At 38.1% G+C, this 16,982-nt stretch overlaps 2 protein-coding genes across 5 annotated transcripts in view; one reads left to right on the top strand and one right to left on the bottom strand.

Annotated features, from left to right (window-relative positions):
• Positions 1-4,848, bottom strand: part of LOC146611285 (uncharacterized) — a 49,344-nt gene extending 44,496 nt beyond the window's left edge. The window contains exons 1-6 of one of the 2 annotated variants that reach the window (XM_085345269.1): positions 4,777-4,848; positions 3,999-4,115; positions 2,793-2,864; positions 2,000-2,173; positions 1,631-1,788; positions 230-403 (exon numbers count right to left, since the gene is read on the bottom strand). In XM_085345269.1, the coding sequence (XP_085201395.1) occupies positions 230-403; positions 1,631-1,788; positions 2,000-2,173; positions 2,793-2,864; positions 3,999-4,115; positions 4,777-4,848 (767 nt within the window). Of the gene's footprint in view, positions 1-229; positions 404-1,630; positions 1,789-1,999; positions 2,174-2,792; positions 2,865-3,974; positions 4,116-4,776 lie in introns of both variants that reach the window. The other variant, XM_085345268.1, reaches the window with a different exon arrangement.
• A 5,106-nt stretch (positions 4,849-9,954) lies between these two features.
• On the top strand, positions 9,955-16,822 carry cd40 (CD40 molecule, TNF receptor superfamily member 5). 3 transcript variants are annotated; one of them, XM_085344384.1, is made up of 9 exons: positions 9,955-10,043; positions 10,564-10,645; positions 11,747-11,866; positions 11,990-12,136; positions 12,235-12,328; positions 14,006-14,064; positions 14,500-14,589; positions 14,684-14,709; positions 15,706-16,822. In XM_085344384.1, the coding sequence occupies exons 1-9, from the start codon at positions 9,996-9,998 to the stop codon at positions 15,964-15,966; spliced, it is 927 nt and encodes a 308-aa protein (XP_085200510.1). In that variant the 5' UTR covers positions 9,955-9,995; the 3' UTR covers positions 15,967-16,822. The 3 variants fall into 3 exon arrangements, with proteins under 3 accessions (XP_085200510.1, XP_085200511.1, XP_085200513.1); XM_085344385.1 differs by having other exon boundaries at positions 14,687-14,709; XM_085344387.1 differs by having other exon boundaries at positions 14,503-14,589.
• The last annotated feature ends 160 nt before the right edge of the window (positions 16,823-16,982 follow it).

Here is a 16,982-nt window from a genome sequence, read left to right on the forward strand (position 1 = left end):
ATACTGGTGGAGGCAGCTACAGTTGTAACCACAGCTGCTCTGGGGCAGACTGACAGAAGTGAGGCTGCCATATCGTGCCATCGGGATCGAACCGGCAACCTTCCGGTTACAGATGCGCTTCCCAACCCCCAGCGCCACAGTCGCCCCACAAACAAATACAGCTGGTGTGACAGAGTTCATTAGCTGCTTGCTTTTGTTATATTTCCACATCTTAATAAAACTCACTCACTGGTACTCATTTTTGTGGGTGATTAGACTGAAAGTGTCAGAGTCGTTACATTTCTGCACTCTGGTGTCACCGTCTGACAGGTGAATCACAGTGGAAACAGGCACCGAGAGTGTCATCTCCCCATCCCTCAACGGGACCAGCGTTAGTTGTCCTGGATGGAGCCGGGCCTCGTATCTGGAATAAAATGGAGGAGTCATGTTTAGTGTAAGCTTTAGATATATCATAATGTATGCAATTTACCGGTGTCTACTGTTTTGGAAGAAATAGAAATGTAAAAAAATATAAAACAGCAGCTAGAAATATAAAATACCCAGCCTGGATGTATTCTAAGATAAGCTCATCTGCCTACTACTTCACTGCTAATACCTTCTAGTAATGGGTCAAGTATGAAGAAACATAGAGGAGGAGCCAGTTGTAGGCTCAAATCCAGGAAAGGTTCAGTTAGAGGAACTTTTCTAACTGAAGATAACAGATAAGAGGCTTTCGAGAAAAGAAGCGAGTTAATGTAACACCTGGCTCAAAGATTGTATCAATTTTCCATCAGCAATCAAAATGAAAGCATTTTTCAGGAATGTACTTAAAACTGCTCTCTGGTAATGAATATGTTCTCCTTATTCCTAGATTAATTGAATGCGCTGACTCTGGCACAAAAGGATTCGTTTTTCATTCCTCTGCTGTAGGGCAGAGGAAGGCAATTGCAAATATGATTTTGATTAAACTTTATTTACATATGCAGTGATCCAACGTTCTTGGGCAATGGGGAATGGAGGATTGTGGACTAGAATTGGTTGGATAAACATTTCGGGGTTCAGAAATACTGTAATCATTTTGTATGACTGTAAAACTGAAATAAAACTCAAGTAAACTTAAGAAACTCAAAACTATCCTAGAATTAGCTTGTAGCATGAGCTACAAGGATTCAAAGTTTATTAAAAGGGATCAATTATGCAGTACATTGATTTTATTCCATAAAATAAAGTGGTGGGGCGTGGCCTGTGGTGCCGCTGTAGGGGAGGCGGACGCACCTGAGCGGCATCTGCAATCACGCCTCGCCACACATATACAGTTATGTCCATAACTTTGACAATGACACATAGTGTACTTATACAAAGTCCCCCTCTTTTGAAGGCTCAAAGGTACTTGTCCAAACTCACATAATTATTATTATGAGGATTTTTTAAATACTTGAATGAAAATTCTTTGGAGTCAATTGGAGCCCATGAACATCGTTAAACGCTGGGTTTCCACTTGAGATGCTTCAGGCACCATCAACTGAGGCTTCTACACTAGTAGCCGTCAAATATTACTGACAAATAACTTCTCATGACTAACAAAACTGTCAAAACTGTCCTGTGGCTGTTTTGTGAGAGCAATGCTTCAATAATAAGCGGACATACATACTTCATCCATTTAAATGATGCCAAGCCTCCTCTGTGCAGCAACAACATCCCTTCTCGAATGCTCTGTGGTGCCTGAGATTGCTCTTGGGATTCTGCATTTTCTTCTCCATGATCATTGTATATGTTATTATAAATTATCTTATTGACAAGCTCCATCATCTGCTCGAAAGAGAGAATCACGAGAATGAAAAGAGTCACTGTGAAACCATCAATGAATGATATGAAATGGTATAAAAGTAAAAGCAAGGCTGTTTTGCATTTATTTTTATAGCTTAAGTGTTTGCAATCAAGAGTCTAAATTCAAAGAGCAATAATCACATCTCAGTAAATCTCAGCAGAAATTGCCTCGGTGAAACAATCTTATTGTCACCTTATGTTTATCCTCCAGCGACGTGGCCTCCAATTCATAATCATGATGTCCTTTAAAGGAAATAGAGTACCTGGAACCCTCTCCATCATCACAACTCTTGACAATAGAGAAGGGAAGTTGCCGCTTAACGATTCCTTTCTCTATGCTGCACACCATTTTGGTCCTGAAATCAATCTGGATGTTCACAATGTGAGTGATTAAATGAGCATGTCTGAAGTGTGCACTGTGTGGCATTAAAACATTTATTACTGCCTCGCTTTGGTGATTAATCTGCTTTCAGTAATGTACCATCGTGATGTAAAAAATCTAATTTGGTCATTACATTAGATTACACAAATCGACAAGTACAATTCCCATCAGCCCAGCCTGACTTTATCTTTAGTGCTAGTTAGCAATGCTAACATTTTTGTGTGTGAAAGAGAGAATCTGGAACTTGCAGAATCCTCGGCCTCTACATTTATATGGATTGCCTGTTAAATTTTTTACTACTGCACTCTGCCAGAGGAGCTTTGCATGTTTCAAAGAGTAAAATAATCCTTCTTCATCTTGTACCTGTACCTTCTTCAGCCCCTGTTCTCCTTAAGCCCCCCTTTAAAGATTCCTTCTCTGGTGCCTCGCAACAACAGGTGGGTGGAGTACAGCCAGAGCACGCAGCTGACCATGTTAAGGGTTGCTCTGTCACCTCAGAGAGCTAAGAGCAGCCTGAAGCCTGAGGTCATGGTCTACATTCCTGTTTCATTTGTTATGCAATTGGATGCCTACAGCGAGTTTTTTGCTTTTGTTTTGAACTCACCTGTAAAACCCGTTTCTGCCACCTGTAGCGGCCATGCTTGTAAACGCTAAAGTTGTACTGAGATTCTAGTTCCTGCAAAAACAACCAATAAACAACATTACATATATGAATACTTAGAGGGAAATCACCACTTAAGGACAATGTAGAATCACTAGATTACACTATACTGGATTACACAAGGACACTGCATTATTGTTTCTTCCTAAACCCTTGGACTACCTTCCACAAAATTGTGTTTGAACTGATCCAGCAGGCTTTGCAGCTTATTAGCAAAACAACGTTTATAAATAGCAGAAGAAGATGCAGTACTATATTTTTTAAAGTCAGGTTAACTCCAGCATCAGACTTTTAAAGCCATCTGCAAAGTTTCTGGTGGTATATCTACATATAAATTACATTCCTTTACCTGTGTCTGTCGCATGTTGGTTATTTGCAGGGACATGTCGACTATAACAGTTTAGTTAGTTAGTTAGATCAGTAGCTTAAGGGCTGGTGTTTATAATTTGATTCTTACATGGAATATTGTTCGTTCTGTTGTCCACTCATACGGTATTATCCAGGAAGAAGAGACATTAGAGGGTGAATTAGACATTAGACAGTCCATTTTGGGTTTGCTTTTAAACCATATCTGGCTGTCTTGAATGGATCGTTTACTTCTTGTAATATTTGTGAGAATTTAAGCTTTATCTGTGCTATTAAAAAAACCACTTATGAAATTATACACTTAATATAAACGGAGCAACAACCTGGAAAGTTTACTTTAAATTCCCAACTGACTGTCATTTTTCTTTAGCTTTAACTACGACACACTCCACTTAATCCCCCACTCATCTGGAACTGTTTAGTGTTGAGCACATGAAATAAAACTACACATCTACGTATAGTGAATATTTAAACACTTTCAGGGAAAACTGAAAACCTGCAGGTTTCACTCTCCATCTCGTCACATACTGGTGGTCTGGACACATGGGGAACCCCAGATCCTGTTTACGGTATCTTGTGTTGTGTTATGCTACTGCATTATGGTCAAAGCTTGTTTCACATGACTCATAATACAAAACAATGCAAATTCTATCCACAAGATCCCTTTTTTTTCTTCTTTCTTTTTAATTTTTTGAGTTTTCAACATTGAAACCACACCCATGTCACACTCAAACTGAAGTCACCATGAAAATCGTGTACCTGCTTAGGAAAAATGAGGGTTACCTTGTCATCTGTCATCTTCTGTTCTCTGTCCATCCTTGCCTGCTGCAGAGCGTCATCGATTGATAACTGTCCACTCTTCACCTTGTTCAGGATGTCTAGTTGCATCTCATTGCTCAACTGAAAACATAAAAATGTAAATAGATGAAGACTTTATCTTTGTCTGGTTGATTTTCTTTCCTTTTTCACCCACATTTCAAAGGTCATCCCAATCTCAAAACAAGCATTCTGTGTGTGATTTATTTCTTCATATTTTAAAAAAGTGACAATATTGAAAAACCACAGAAAAATAAATTATTTAATATCACAGCAAAGAGCTGTCACGCTCTCACCATAAGCACTATCCACAGGTGCACTGCTTAAGTTTTCCTTTAGATTTTCATAAAGATGGCACTGATTTCTCAGCATCGCAGTATGAGCAATGCCAACATCTGTCTGTCTAACCACACTGATAAGCCATTGTGTTGTAACATTATCAGAAACCATTTAAAAGGTCTATTCCAGGAACATACTTTCACACTTCTGAGTAATGTCTGCTCCTATCTTTGGGAAATTTCTATCAAAAAGGAAGTCAAGTAAAATTGAGGAAGTAAAATGCTAAAGAGACACTGGTGTGCTAAAACAGAGAATTGTCTGCTCTTGCTGTGGACCTGCACATGTGACGTTAGTGAAAGCAAGGCAGCTATTCTGTAGAATCACTATTACAGTAAAGCTGTTGTTATTTAATGACTCATCTGCAGAAAGAGCTTGGCACTTCCTTAATTCATAAGCTGATTCTTACCTGTGGCATGCCCCCAGTGTACTTCTCCATCCTGGGTGGGTTGTCTTTTCTCTTTGATCCTAAAGTTGGCATCCTAGCTGGTTTAGATTATCTACAAAATGCTACACAGTTTCTCACTTCAGCAAGACGTTTCTCCTTTACTGCAAATATAGATTCACAGTATTGTGTCTTGTTTTGTTTGTCATGCAGCCTAAACAGAGGTATACTTGACGACTGCGGGAAAAAAAGAAATGTGCTATGATTTGTAGGATTCCTTCTACCACCGCCCACTTTCAACGCAGGCTAAATTTGTTCCTGCTTAGGTTGTTTAGCCACACCTACAGCAGCCAGCGCAAAGACTTTATCTCCAAATAGCATACATTTCCAGGCAGGTTACATGTCTTAACTGGCAGGACATGGTTTTACCTCTTCTGTTGTTTTTTCTATCCATTGGAGAGTGCGAGGGAACCCATAATTTTGAGTGTTCATATGAAATGCAATAAAAGTACTAAAAATGTATCTCCTTTTTTCAAAGAAAGAATTACTTTGTTTGAATTATTATAGCATAGGTTTGAAAATATGTATTCATTAATTTAAAAGTTAAAATATTATGAGATGTACAGGATTTAAAACTTTACAGTTCCAAATCACACAGTGCAAAGACTGTAAACATCTGGTTGGGATTCATAGTGTGAGGTGTTTTTCCTGCATAGGTTTGTACACATGTCTTTATGTACACATGTCTTTATGTACACATGTTCATTGAGTACATGATTATTGTGTTTTTTGCACTGCATACATTATACTGTAGTTTTAAAAGCTAACTTTGAGTACTGTTTATTTGCTGTGTACATCAATTTTATGTCATTTTGTACCATTTTCTTTTTGTAGTTCCTTTTCATAGAGATTGCATCTGAGAAGTTCCTTTTTTTATTGTTTTAATCTTCATAAATCTATTGCTATGCTTTTTTGGTGTCGTTTTTTTCATCCATTGTTCATCCAGTTTCCTCCTTTTATCCAGTTCAGGGTCACAGGGAGGGGACTGGAGTCGGTCTCAGCTATCACAGGGTGAAAGGCAGGTGCACTTGTCATGGCCCTGGCCATAATGTGTCTTGGTGGCTGTTTCTTGTTCTGTGTCTTTAAGTCTCTGCAGGTCCCTGATTGGATTAGCTGATGGCTGCTAATTGGTCCCCTATTCATGTGGTTGCTTTCAAAATCCCTCAACAGCAGTTGTCCCAGGGCAGCAACTGACAGCAGCAGACCTGACCCTGGCCTCAAAACTCTGTGATATTTGTGATTCTCGTGACCTATCGAGCTTGTATATAGTGTGTAAATCAGCCTTCTCTTGTAAATAGTCACTGAAGCCGAAGGGGTGAGCTGCCTTGTTGTTTTCTGTATTGTTTCCTCCTGTTTATTCAGTTAGGGAGTTAGGTGTGGCATTTGTCTTTTGTTTGTTCTTTTCATCACGTAGGGTTTAGGTAGCACCTCCTTTACTGATTAAGCTGGTTTTGTTTGTTATGTTGGCCTTTGTTCACCCCGGAGTCACGCTTCAGTTTAAACAATAAACCACTGTTCACTAAGAAATCGTTTCTCCTCTGTGTATGGTTTTGGGGACCAGGGCGGGGTCAATCTTTTCAACTCTTATGTTATGTTCCTGTACCCCTAGACTGGGGTGTAACAGCACCCTGGAGAGGTCACCAATCTGTCACAGGATAAACATACAGAGTTAGACAGCTATCTCACATTCATACCCTGAGACCATAAGCCTAACTTCATGCATGCACCTTTTTTTCTGACCATGAAATGATCAGAAATAATGTAATAAAGTTATTGTATTGTATGTATTGTGTACAAATTACTTATCTGAGAGCTAGTGTACAATAGAGTTATTTTACTGCATATTTACTTTTTTAATTGATAGCTGAAAGTATACTCACACTAAAAAAAACTGTAAGTAATGAAGTTCATCTCATCGACTTTATCTACAACAAAGTTTTATGAAGAAAATCCATTATAGTCAGTTTAGGAGAGGAAAAAAAGCTTCAAAACAGATAAATGGATAAATGGCAAAATAGATAAGACAGTATCTAGACCTTCATCACTTCACCAGTGAAACAGGCTATTTAGAATACAGAACATGATTAGTTTGAGCAAGTACAGGGATTTTTTCTAGGCACACAAATCCCCGTGCATTTAAATAGGAAAAAAGGGGGCAACGCCTTCATGTTATAGTATCTTAAAGTATAATTCATGAGAAGTACTTTTTTGCTATGGATAGATATTCTGTGATTAGTAAATCTGAAATCTGTAAAACGAGTTAGCTAAATGGGGTAAAAAAAAAAAAAAAAAAAAAAAAAAAAAAAGAAGAAGAAGAAGAAGAAGAAAAAAAAAAGTACCTTTCAAAAAATTCCAGATTTAGTTTTGTTAATCTGTTCATATTCCTCAGAAATTTACAGGACAGTGGTGACATTTTTAAAATGGGAACAAAGCAGGACACTGAAAGGGAATCTGTACTGGAATTTCCAAAAACCGCAGTGCTGTGACGTGGTGACGTCGCAATGATTTTTGGCTGCTTACGGTACCTGTACCGTAATTGCAAGAGTATAGCGCAACAGAATGTAACACCTGCTGCTGTTTCATTCGATTTGGCGAAGAAGCAGCTCGCGTTGGTCATAGATATTTTAAAAACGTTACATATAAATATTTTACATCTATATATAAGAGAAAAGCAGCCTTTTAAGACAAACAATGTTCAACAGCAGCTGCATTGGGGAAAGCCCGCTCACGAAACTCTTATAGGGAAATCCCTGGTGGTGGTGTGGTGGGTTTAAGAAACTATCACAGAGTAGGTGTGGTCAAAAACGAACAAAACAACAAAAGTCATTGTACTTTCCACTTTTGTTAGATAAATATAAAGTGCTTAAAGTCCATTAATAATCATTATTATTTCCTTACAATAATAATCTCATCATTTCAAAATACTGCATGACTACTATGAGTAAAACAGTACCATACATGTGGCTTATATGTATATATAACATAACACATGCATCATATGTATAACATATAAAGAGTGTTTGAGCTTCAACGTGCCGATTATTAATATTCAGAATGTGATAGAAGTCTGTTTTTGTATTCACCTGGAGTGGAAAGTGTCCTGGAAATCACCGAAAATCTGAGGTGCTCATCTGAAAGTACTGTTATTACGTTGTGTGAAACAGTTGTAAGGACATTGCACATGCCAACATCAGGACAGGAAGTCATATATGAGACATCAATACTTTTTTTTTTTTAATTATTGCATTTTTGAAAGATTTGTAGAATACAGATCTTTCAATAAAAATGTACATGTTTTTTTTTCCACTTTGTGCTACCTAAAATAAAGCTTTAATAAAGACTGGTGGAGTGGTGTTCCTATAACAACCTGGACCTTAACATCTCAAAAAAAGAAAGAAAAAAAAGATGGTAATTCACTTCAAAATATCAAGGTGTGTCTGCTATCTGTAAACATGGTGGGCAAATTGAGAGATTTAAGTGCAACATGTTTCTCGCATCACACCTCTGATATCACCTCATCAAAAAACATCTCCCATTAGGTAAAAAAAAAGGCCGAGCAGAAACTCTTCTTCCTGGGAATTCTCAAACAGGACCACCTCCCTGCAACAACTGATAATTAGTAGCCATCATCACAGTGGTTGTAGAGCAGAAACCTGGAATGATCTGCAGAGGGTAGTAAAAGCAGACGAGTGTGTCATCTACCACTTCTGATTGACCAAACCTTGGCACCGCACTGAGAGCCAGGGCAGGAATGCAACCCACCCTAAATGCTGGAAGATTCAAAGCTATAAAATGCAGACCAAAACAAACTAAAAGCAACTGCTTTAACCCAAAATGTATCACCCCCTGCAAATGACTCAGTGATTGCAATATGACTGAGCTTGACTGGTGCATCATTTGTCTATTAGCACTGATTTTAAGGAGAGTTATACACAGGTAATACACAAATGAAAAGGTAATGGTAACACCTGTACGTCTGTGAATAGATCCCAGCCACATGAATCCTAGACATGAGTTTTTGGGGGTTGTACAGATCCTGTTACAAATGGCTGTACATACACAGAAAAGCTGATGCCAAAAACAGCCAGCTGCTGCATAATAGAACAGTACTTTCTGCCTAATGAGCCTCAAGAATAAGAAACAGTACTTCTAACAGTTAGGCTGTAAAAAAGAAATCAAAAACTGGAAATAAAGTTGCAGCCACTTTGTTGTAATTTAAAAGGGAAATTTGTTACAGTCTATATATGATATATAGACAGGCAAAGGTAAAGACCCTACAGAGAAACCCCCAACAATTAGATGATCCCTTTTAACAGGAAAAACATCATTTTAACAGGGAAAAAAAATCCCCCCAAAACAAAACCAAATCTGGCTCAAGCAGGGACTGCCATGTGCTGCAACGGGTGAAGGGAAAGACAGAGAGAACAGATGCAAAGTGTGGGAGAGAGAAGACAAAATTCAAAGCAGTATTGGTATATAAATACATAACTGGAGAAGAAATGCTCAGAAGTCACATGGCAATCTGAGTCTAAAGCAGCATCACCAAAAATCCAAATATCATAAAATGCACTGCTGTTCTTGGTGGGGATTAGCACACAGCTGTGAACAATGTTTAAATGCCAGAAGTAGCAAGCTTTTAAAATAATAAAGATTGCTACAAACCTCTACATGCAAAGATGGGTGACTTTCCAATACACTGTGCTTTTTAATTTCTTTCCGTTATTTCTAAGGGGTTTGGTGAGGCGTGATCTTCAAATGGGTGCTATGATTTCACTGGGTCGGACCTACTTTTACTTTCAGAACTGCCTTAGTTCGTCCTCAGACATACTTAATACTACTACTGGAGTAAAGCAGCAGAGTAGCTCTTCTTACTCCATCAGAAAAAGACCCACTCTTTATTTGTGCAAACAATGTGCCAGTCAAGCGTGCTTCCTGTTGTGTGAAACAACGCTTTGTCGCAGAGGAATTCTATTTAAAGAGGATTTAGTACTACTTCTGGGTATTTTAGAAAATAGCTGAAGAGGAGTACAAGCTTCACGTGCTTTTACAGGAAACGGTCAAGGAAAAGCACCGCGCGTAGCTCCTCCCACACCGTATAAACAGAGCACGTCGCCTAAATAAGTTCACAGACAGACTGTGAACACTTACAGAGGTGTGCGCTGTTGTACTCGACGCTATTCAAAATGGATTTTAAGTTTATAGCGCTGCTTATACTGATCGGGTCTTTCATGGTGAGTAAACCGATTAATGCTATGTTTTTGTTTTTACAGGGATCGGTTTTGACCTGCGACAACTTAAAGTAGCACGATTTCAGATTATTTCTTCTTAACGTGTTATTATACGCTATAATGTGTGCTAATTATCGTATCCATCTGTTACTTTACTGTGTTATATTATTGTCAAAATCCTGCTTTTCCCCTGTAAAGTCAAAACCTAATGCTACAGTTACGTTTCATGAGGTGCTTTCACTTTCGATTTCCCGGCAGTGGAGGGTTTGGACAAAGACGTGACCTTGTGTGAATCCCGATTTGCGAATATTTGTTAGTAACGTTACGAACAGCGGTGCACCTGGCTGCGTGCATTTAAAGCAGTTAACAGTTGGCTGAATCTTTGGGGCTTTCCACCACGCCCCTCGCAGTCTACCCTGAGGAAGTGAATCTAACATTATCAACATAGAGAAACTCAACCGATACTCGAGATCACACAAGGGCTAACTACCTCTTATTTAAATGTAATGCTTTTCTTTTGCAGGGAATGACTGTTGCTCAGGCCAGCTGTGACCCAGAAACACAGTATGAAAAGGACGGTCAGTGCTGTCTCATGTGTAAGCCAGGTACGAAAACACTTTTCCTATGAAGGAAATTTAAATAAAACATCTGCTTTCTTGTTATTTATAACATATTGTCACCAAATTGAACTTGACAGATACATAAACAACAAATACAAGATTAAGAGCCATATCGAAGGCATAACTGCACTAATAGCATCCAATCTTTCTTTTTTCAAGTAATAAACATTTAAAGTAGCATGTATAAGAAAAAACCTAGCAGCAGGAAGCATGTGGTCGACAACTGTCTTTTTCAGACAGCATGATCACTGTTACTAAAGCTTTGCTTTTGCTTTCATTTTGGCTGCTTTTACACAAGCATTTCAGCTCTGAAAATGTTCCTCAGGACCTGTGTGTCAAAAGGCTAACATGCACATCAAACATTTCAAAAGATATACATATTATAGCCAAATGTGCATTTCCAACAAGCTAGTTGTTGCCTTTAGTCATGCCTCACTCATGGTCTGTACTAGCAGCACCCTCACCTAAAACAAACTGAATATTTGCACCAAGTGAGAATTCATCTTTCCTGTCTTGTGCTATGTGTCCGTATAAAAAGAAGGCGAAACTGAAACAGTTGATTTCTTACACTGGAGGCAGACATTTTGACAAAAGACCCTTTCATTCATTTTTTGAGGAGAATTACTTTAGGTTGAGATTTCCAAACGACAGTAATTACTCTTCTTTAATTTATTATCAGTGTGAGTGTCTTCCAGCTTTATGGACTTTTGGTGGAACACAAAAGACATTTTAAGATGACAGCAGAGACACTGAGAAGTTGCGATCCTGCTATTTTAACATCTCAGAATAGAGTAGCTTATAGAAAAAACAACCTAGTAATTGCTACTGGGAAAAGGGGCCCTCGTAACCCCAAAGACAATGTGAAGCATGTAAACAAACCAAATATAACGTGTTGATTAAAAGGTGTTAGGGTTTGTTAGAACCAGATAAGCCAACCATCACCTAGTTGACTTGACTTTGTCATATTTCCCTAAAAGGTCCATTGATTACCTAAACTCAGAAATCCCAATTTACTAATTACTCAGGATAAATAAAATACTTGCAAATAATATACTTGATTCTAACTCTGCATATCTTGTTTTGCAGGGACTAGCATGTCTACAGAAGATTGTAAGAATCCTCAATGTCAACCTTGTCTGGATAATCACTACCAGGATAAATACACAACGAAAAACAAGTGTCTGCAGCAGCCTTACTGTGATAGAAGTAAGAAATTGTGACAAATTACCTCAAACTGTTCCGATATAGTGTGTCTGTGTATACTGGGACAGAGAGAGGCTTCTCTTTAATGTTGCTCGCCTTACAGCGTAAACCTTTTTTGTCATTTAGATAAAAACTTTGAGGCTCAAGTCCCAAAAAGCAAGACAGAGCGATCCATCTGCAAGTGTAAAGTGGGATTCCACTGCTCCAGTGAAGAATGTATTACCTGTGTGGAACACACAGTCTGTCAACCAGGATATAGAGCTAAAGTCATAGGTACCAACATCCTCGTGACTGAACATTTGTTTAATTCGTTTTAAGTTTTTTATTATGCGAATGAGTCTCATTTTTTGAAAATGATTTTTGATATTCAGGCAACAACTCACAGGACACTGAGTGTGAAAAATGTCCAGACGGGACATTTAACAATAATGCGTCGTGGTATGCTCAGTGCCACAAATGGACAGAGTAAGTACACATTTACATTAACATGTGAACTTAGAGATGATCTTTATTAAAAAAAACTTGAAAAAGGGCCTTTGTTCACCTTCTGAATTTAGTTATGTGTTTCAAGAATATTTTTCCTTCTTCCTGTGACTATGCCAACAAATAGTCCCGCAGAATATCCACCATAGGTCAAGGTCAAGTTTATTTATATAGCGATCGTGACGGGCGATCGTGGCTCAAGAGTTGGGCGTTCGCCTTGTAATCGGAAGGTTGCCGGTTCGAGCCCCGGCTTGGACAGTCTTGGTCGTTGTGTCCTTGGGCAAGACACTTCACCCGTTGCCTACTGGTGGTGGTCAGAGGGCCCGGTGGCGCCAGTGTCCGGCAGCCTCGCCTCTGTCAGTGCGCCCCAGGGTGGCTGTGGCTACAATGTAGCTTGCCATCACCAGTGTGTGAATGTGTGTGTGAATGGGTGGATGACTGGATATGTAAAGCGCTTTGGGGTACTTAGGGACTAGTAAAGCGCTATATAAATACAGGCCATTTACCATTTAGCACATTTCCAAACAGTCAATGCTGCACAAAGTGCTTAACAATGTAGAATACCACTAAAACAAATAAAATGCAAATCAATAACGATGCAGTAAAATATAGAAAAAACAAATAAGTAGATGAGATAAGTCAATAAAAACAACTAAGGCTGTTAAAACCAAAATGTTTAGGTCAAAGTGTGTTAAAAGCCAGACCATGAAAAATGTGTCTTTAGTAACGATTGTGTTTGTGCTGATCTAATATTAAGAGTCAGACTATTCCACAGAGAAGGCTGTCGCCACGAGACTGAGTCTGTGGAATAGTTACGGTTAGTTTCGACCTGGACCTCACGGTTCTTTCTGGAGCATAAATAGGAGCTCAGACAGAAAAGAAGGGGCTCAGCCGTTAAGTGACTTAAAAAAAAAAGTAAGAGTTTAAATTGGATCCTGTATGGAACAGGGAACCAGGCTAAATCTGGGGTTATATGCTCCTTCCGCAAAGTTACTGTACTAACAACAATTTATACACCTTAATTTTTTATCATGAATTTAAAAAGCTGATGTGAGCTGTTTGGCCACAAAATCTGGAATTTTGTACAGGAATTTCTTCTCAAAAACAGGGATCAGGTGGTTGTTTCAGTTCTTCTGAAGAGCCGTGCCATAGATTATATTTTTCCTGACAATGATAGAAAATGCTGCTTGTAATTGACACCCGGAGACCATTGTTTATTCACTATTGATGTAGGAAGACCTTGTAGAGCTGTGTTTGTCTAAATCTGTCAACATGAAAAAATAAAGCGAATCTGAGGCATTGTATTGACTTGCTTCTTAAGTTTGTGTAACTTTAGCAGTGATATATTAAAGGTGTGAGTCTGACTGAAAAGGAGATTCTGTAAATGAAGAAAAGGGTGTTTCTAGCTGATGGGATTTTTTTTTACTGTGTTTCATGACACAACCAGTTGGTTAAACCAAAATATGACCTCTGGCGTACTTACCTTTCATTGGGCCCAAATACAGTAACTTACATAAGCTTTAATCTTTGTGTAGGGGCAACAAATCAAATGAAAATAGTGGTATTCAAAGTGGAAATACAAACCAATAACGAATTATTGAAAAACAAATGCAACACTGAGGCAGGAATTCTGCTCTAATACTGTGAAATTCATTGCAGATGTGAAAAGGGATATCAAGTTAAAGAAAAGGGAACGCACACCACCGACAACACATGTGGTAAGTTGTATGTAGGAAGATGAATTGCAAAGGTTTCTCACCTTTCTCGCTGCTGCCGTGTGCAGCTGTGTGGTTGGATGCGGTGCATTGTTCAAAACGAAACTATGTCAACTGTGAGAAGGTTTGTCTCATAAATCTTAGTTGGTCTGTGGTTTTCAGTGTGGCTTTGTCAGCTTTCACTTACTATGTATCGACGTGTAGACTCCACAGTCTCCTAATTTACTGCTAATGTTAGAATTACAACTGAATTAATGATTTATTTTCAGTTTTCCACAACGCTTCTGAATTTATGCTTCCTCTGTTTAATGTGACTACGTGTTTGACATGAAAGTCTCTTTTGTTTTACATTTTGTCTGCACAAATACCCATGTTCTAGACAGTATCAGAGAACTCGATGTATGTTTAACTGTGTTTTTATTTCTTTTTCTCTTCCAGCAGGGACACAGCGGGGTCACATAATCGGCATCTTTATTTCATTTGCAGTTTTAATGGTCATTGTTGTAATCCTGGTTTTAGTATATCGAGGTAAGCTGTGCTCTAAAGCTCTAAACAAATAAATAATAATAATCTTCCTATGTACTTATATTCTGTGTTTCTTCTTTTTTATGAATCGGTAAAGCAGAATGCATAAAACAAAGGACAAAGGTAAATATGACTTTTTAAAATGTATTTATTTGTTGTTTCATAGACGCTTTTTAATGACAGTAAAAAGATACCCATATATATACACACACACATGTAAATTTTGTATTGTTCGATACATATGCGTACTGAACCGAAAGCGCTGTATCGAACAGTTCAATATTGTGTGTGTGTGTGTGTGTTTGTATATATTTGAAATTATGGAATTTAGAATCAATTAGTGTCTTTTCACCAGGTAATCAATTTCTAAAACTATTTCAGATATGTTACTTTAGCACTCCAGTGTACATCTGTAAACTAAAGATGATATCTTAGATTCTGAAAGATTAGCTTAGTTTAGCATAAGGCCTAGAAACAGCTAGGCTTTATGCTAAGCTAAGCAACAGCTAATGAATCCAGTCATAAGAGGTGCACCTACAAGGATCTGTTAAAAATTTAATAATTTCATACATTAAAGAATTAAACTATAAATATTTGTTTGGTTTTTTTTTTTAGGCTTTTCACAATGTAAGACTGCTTGTTGCTAATCTTTAATGCTGACCAGAAAAATATAACAGCAATCAACACGTTTTTTTTTTGTTGTTTTTTTTATGTACACACGTGAAAGCGATATGTGGATTTTAACTTTGAGCAAGAAAGAAATGAAACAGTTGCACAAAATGAAAGCCTGTTCTTTTAAATGAGTGCTGAGGTTTGTCCTCAAGTTTAATCAGCTTGGGTCATTTTGTGCGGTCCCTTTTAATAGGTTTGCAGTGGATTTATATACACATCCTGCTGATTGTGTGACATGTCTGTATTTCTGATGTACCTTAAATCCTGTTTCACACCTTTAGACACTGTTTCAGAGAAATGCACTGCATAATTCAACACAGGAACTATAGCATAAAGTTGTACATGCTTTGCTGTGAGAGAAAAAATGTGCAAAGCACCAGAACTGTTGACTTGATCAAAATGATTTTATCGTTATTATAATGTTTGTTATTTCTTTAACTCTGACAGAAGTATTATGAACCACAGATGTGTGAAGAAGACATAACAGCCCATAAAGAAACAACATATAATAATCAAATGACACCAGAGGAAAATGAGGATGAACTAAGCCATGAGCTCTCCTCAGAAGGATTCACAGATAAAGGGAACCAGGTGATGCAAGAGAGAGGCAAAGAAGAAATCGTGTCTCGTCAGGAGTCTCAGCTGGAGTCTCAGTTTGAGTCTCAAGAAGATAGTCAGTCAATGGATCAATTTTACAAGCAAGTTTAAAAAACGACACAGATTGTCCAAAGTGCTGCACAAAGTTAAAAAATAATTACCTGATCTGAATAAGAATCAATGAATTAGTCTCCTTACTAATTCATTTTGAATGTTTACATGAAGTTACAATCATTTCATTTGCACTAAATTGTAAAAACCTAAACACACACACACACTATATATACGTGGTGTAGACGTTATCATCCGGCAAACAAAACGTCCCTGGTTTGTTTCCAGCTAGGAAGGACATGCGATTTAAAACTCCACCAAATGAAGCGCCCAGTGCGACCCCTAGTGGCAAGTGAACAGCCGAAAGTAGCTAGCTATAAGTCTAAATGTTAACAATAAAATGTAAAGTAAGATGTATTATAAAGTGTAAAGAGAGTGTGTGATTTACCTGCATTAGTTTTGAGGTTGGTTGCAATTTTTAAGTTATGAATTGTTTATTTTTTGTTTTGTTTTTGTTTGTGTGTGTGTGTGTGTGTGTGTGTGTGTGTGTGGGGGGGGGTCCAAGACAGTATTGACAGGTGTCCTGCTCCTATGGACATGTCACATGGACCACTAGCTACTGTTACCGTGTACATTTTGTTTGTTTTTTAATTTGAAAACATGCAACATGTGGAAATAACAATCCGTGGGGTTGTTTATGTAAGCACAATCCCACTCCCATCAAGATCAAAACAACAGCGAAGACCACCCCACAGTGGACACCACCATGCTGAGCATGCTTACATCCTACAGTTAGCTTGTATATGATGTTGTGATCTCATTTGTTCTGTACAGATGCTTTGTTAGTATTTGCATGTACTAAAATTGTGCCGTTTAGCATGAAAATGGCATATTGTTCACCGTTTCTGCATTAAAATTTGTGACATTTAATAAGATGAGTTTGTTCATTGTTTCCTGCTCTTGGTTACCATAGCCTCCCACAATTCCCATAATGCTTTTGTGGGATCCGGAAGTATAATGTTCAGCGGGCTATACCATGCCATTTTGACAACTGGGTAGTATTACGTGTAGCCAAA

This window comes from Diplotaxodon limnothrissa, linkage group LG20 (assembly GCF_057381915.1).
Source record: "Diplotaxodon limnothrissa isolate DT_005_m linkage group LG20, D_limnothrissa_male_GT1.1, whole genome shotgun sequence".
Lineage (NCBI taxonomy): Eukaryota > Metazoa > Chordata > Actinopteri > Cichliformes > Cichlidae > Diplotaxodon > Diplotaxodon limnothrissa.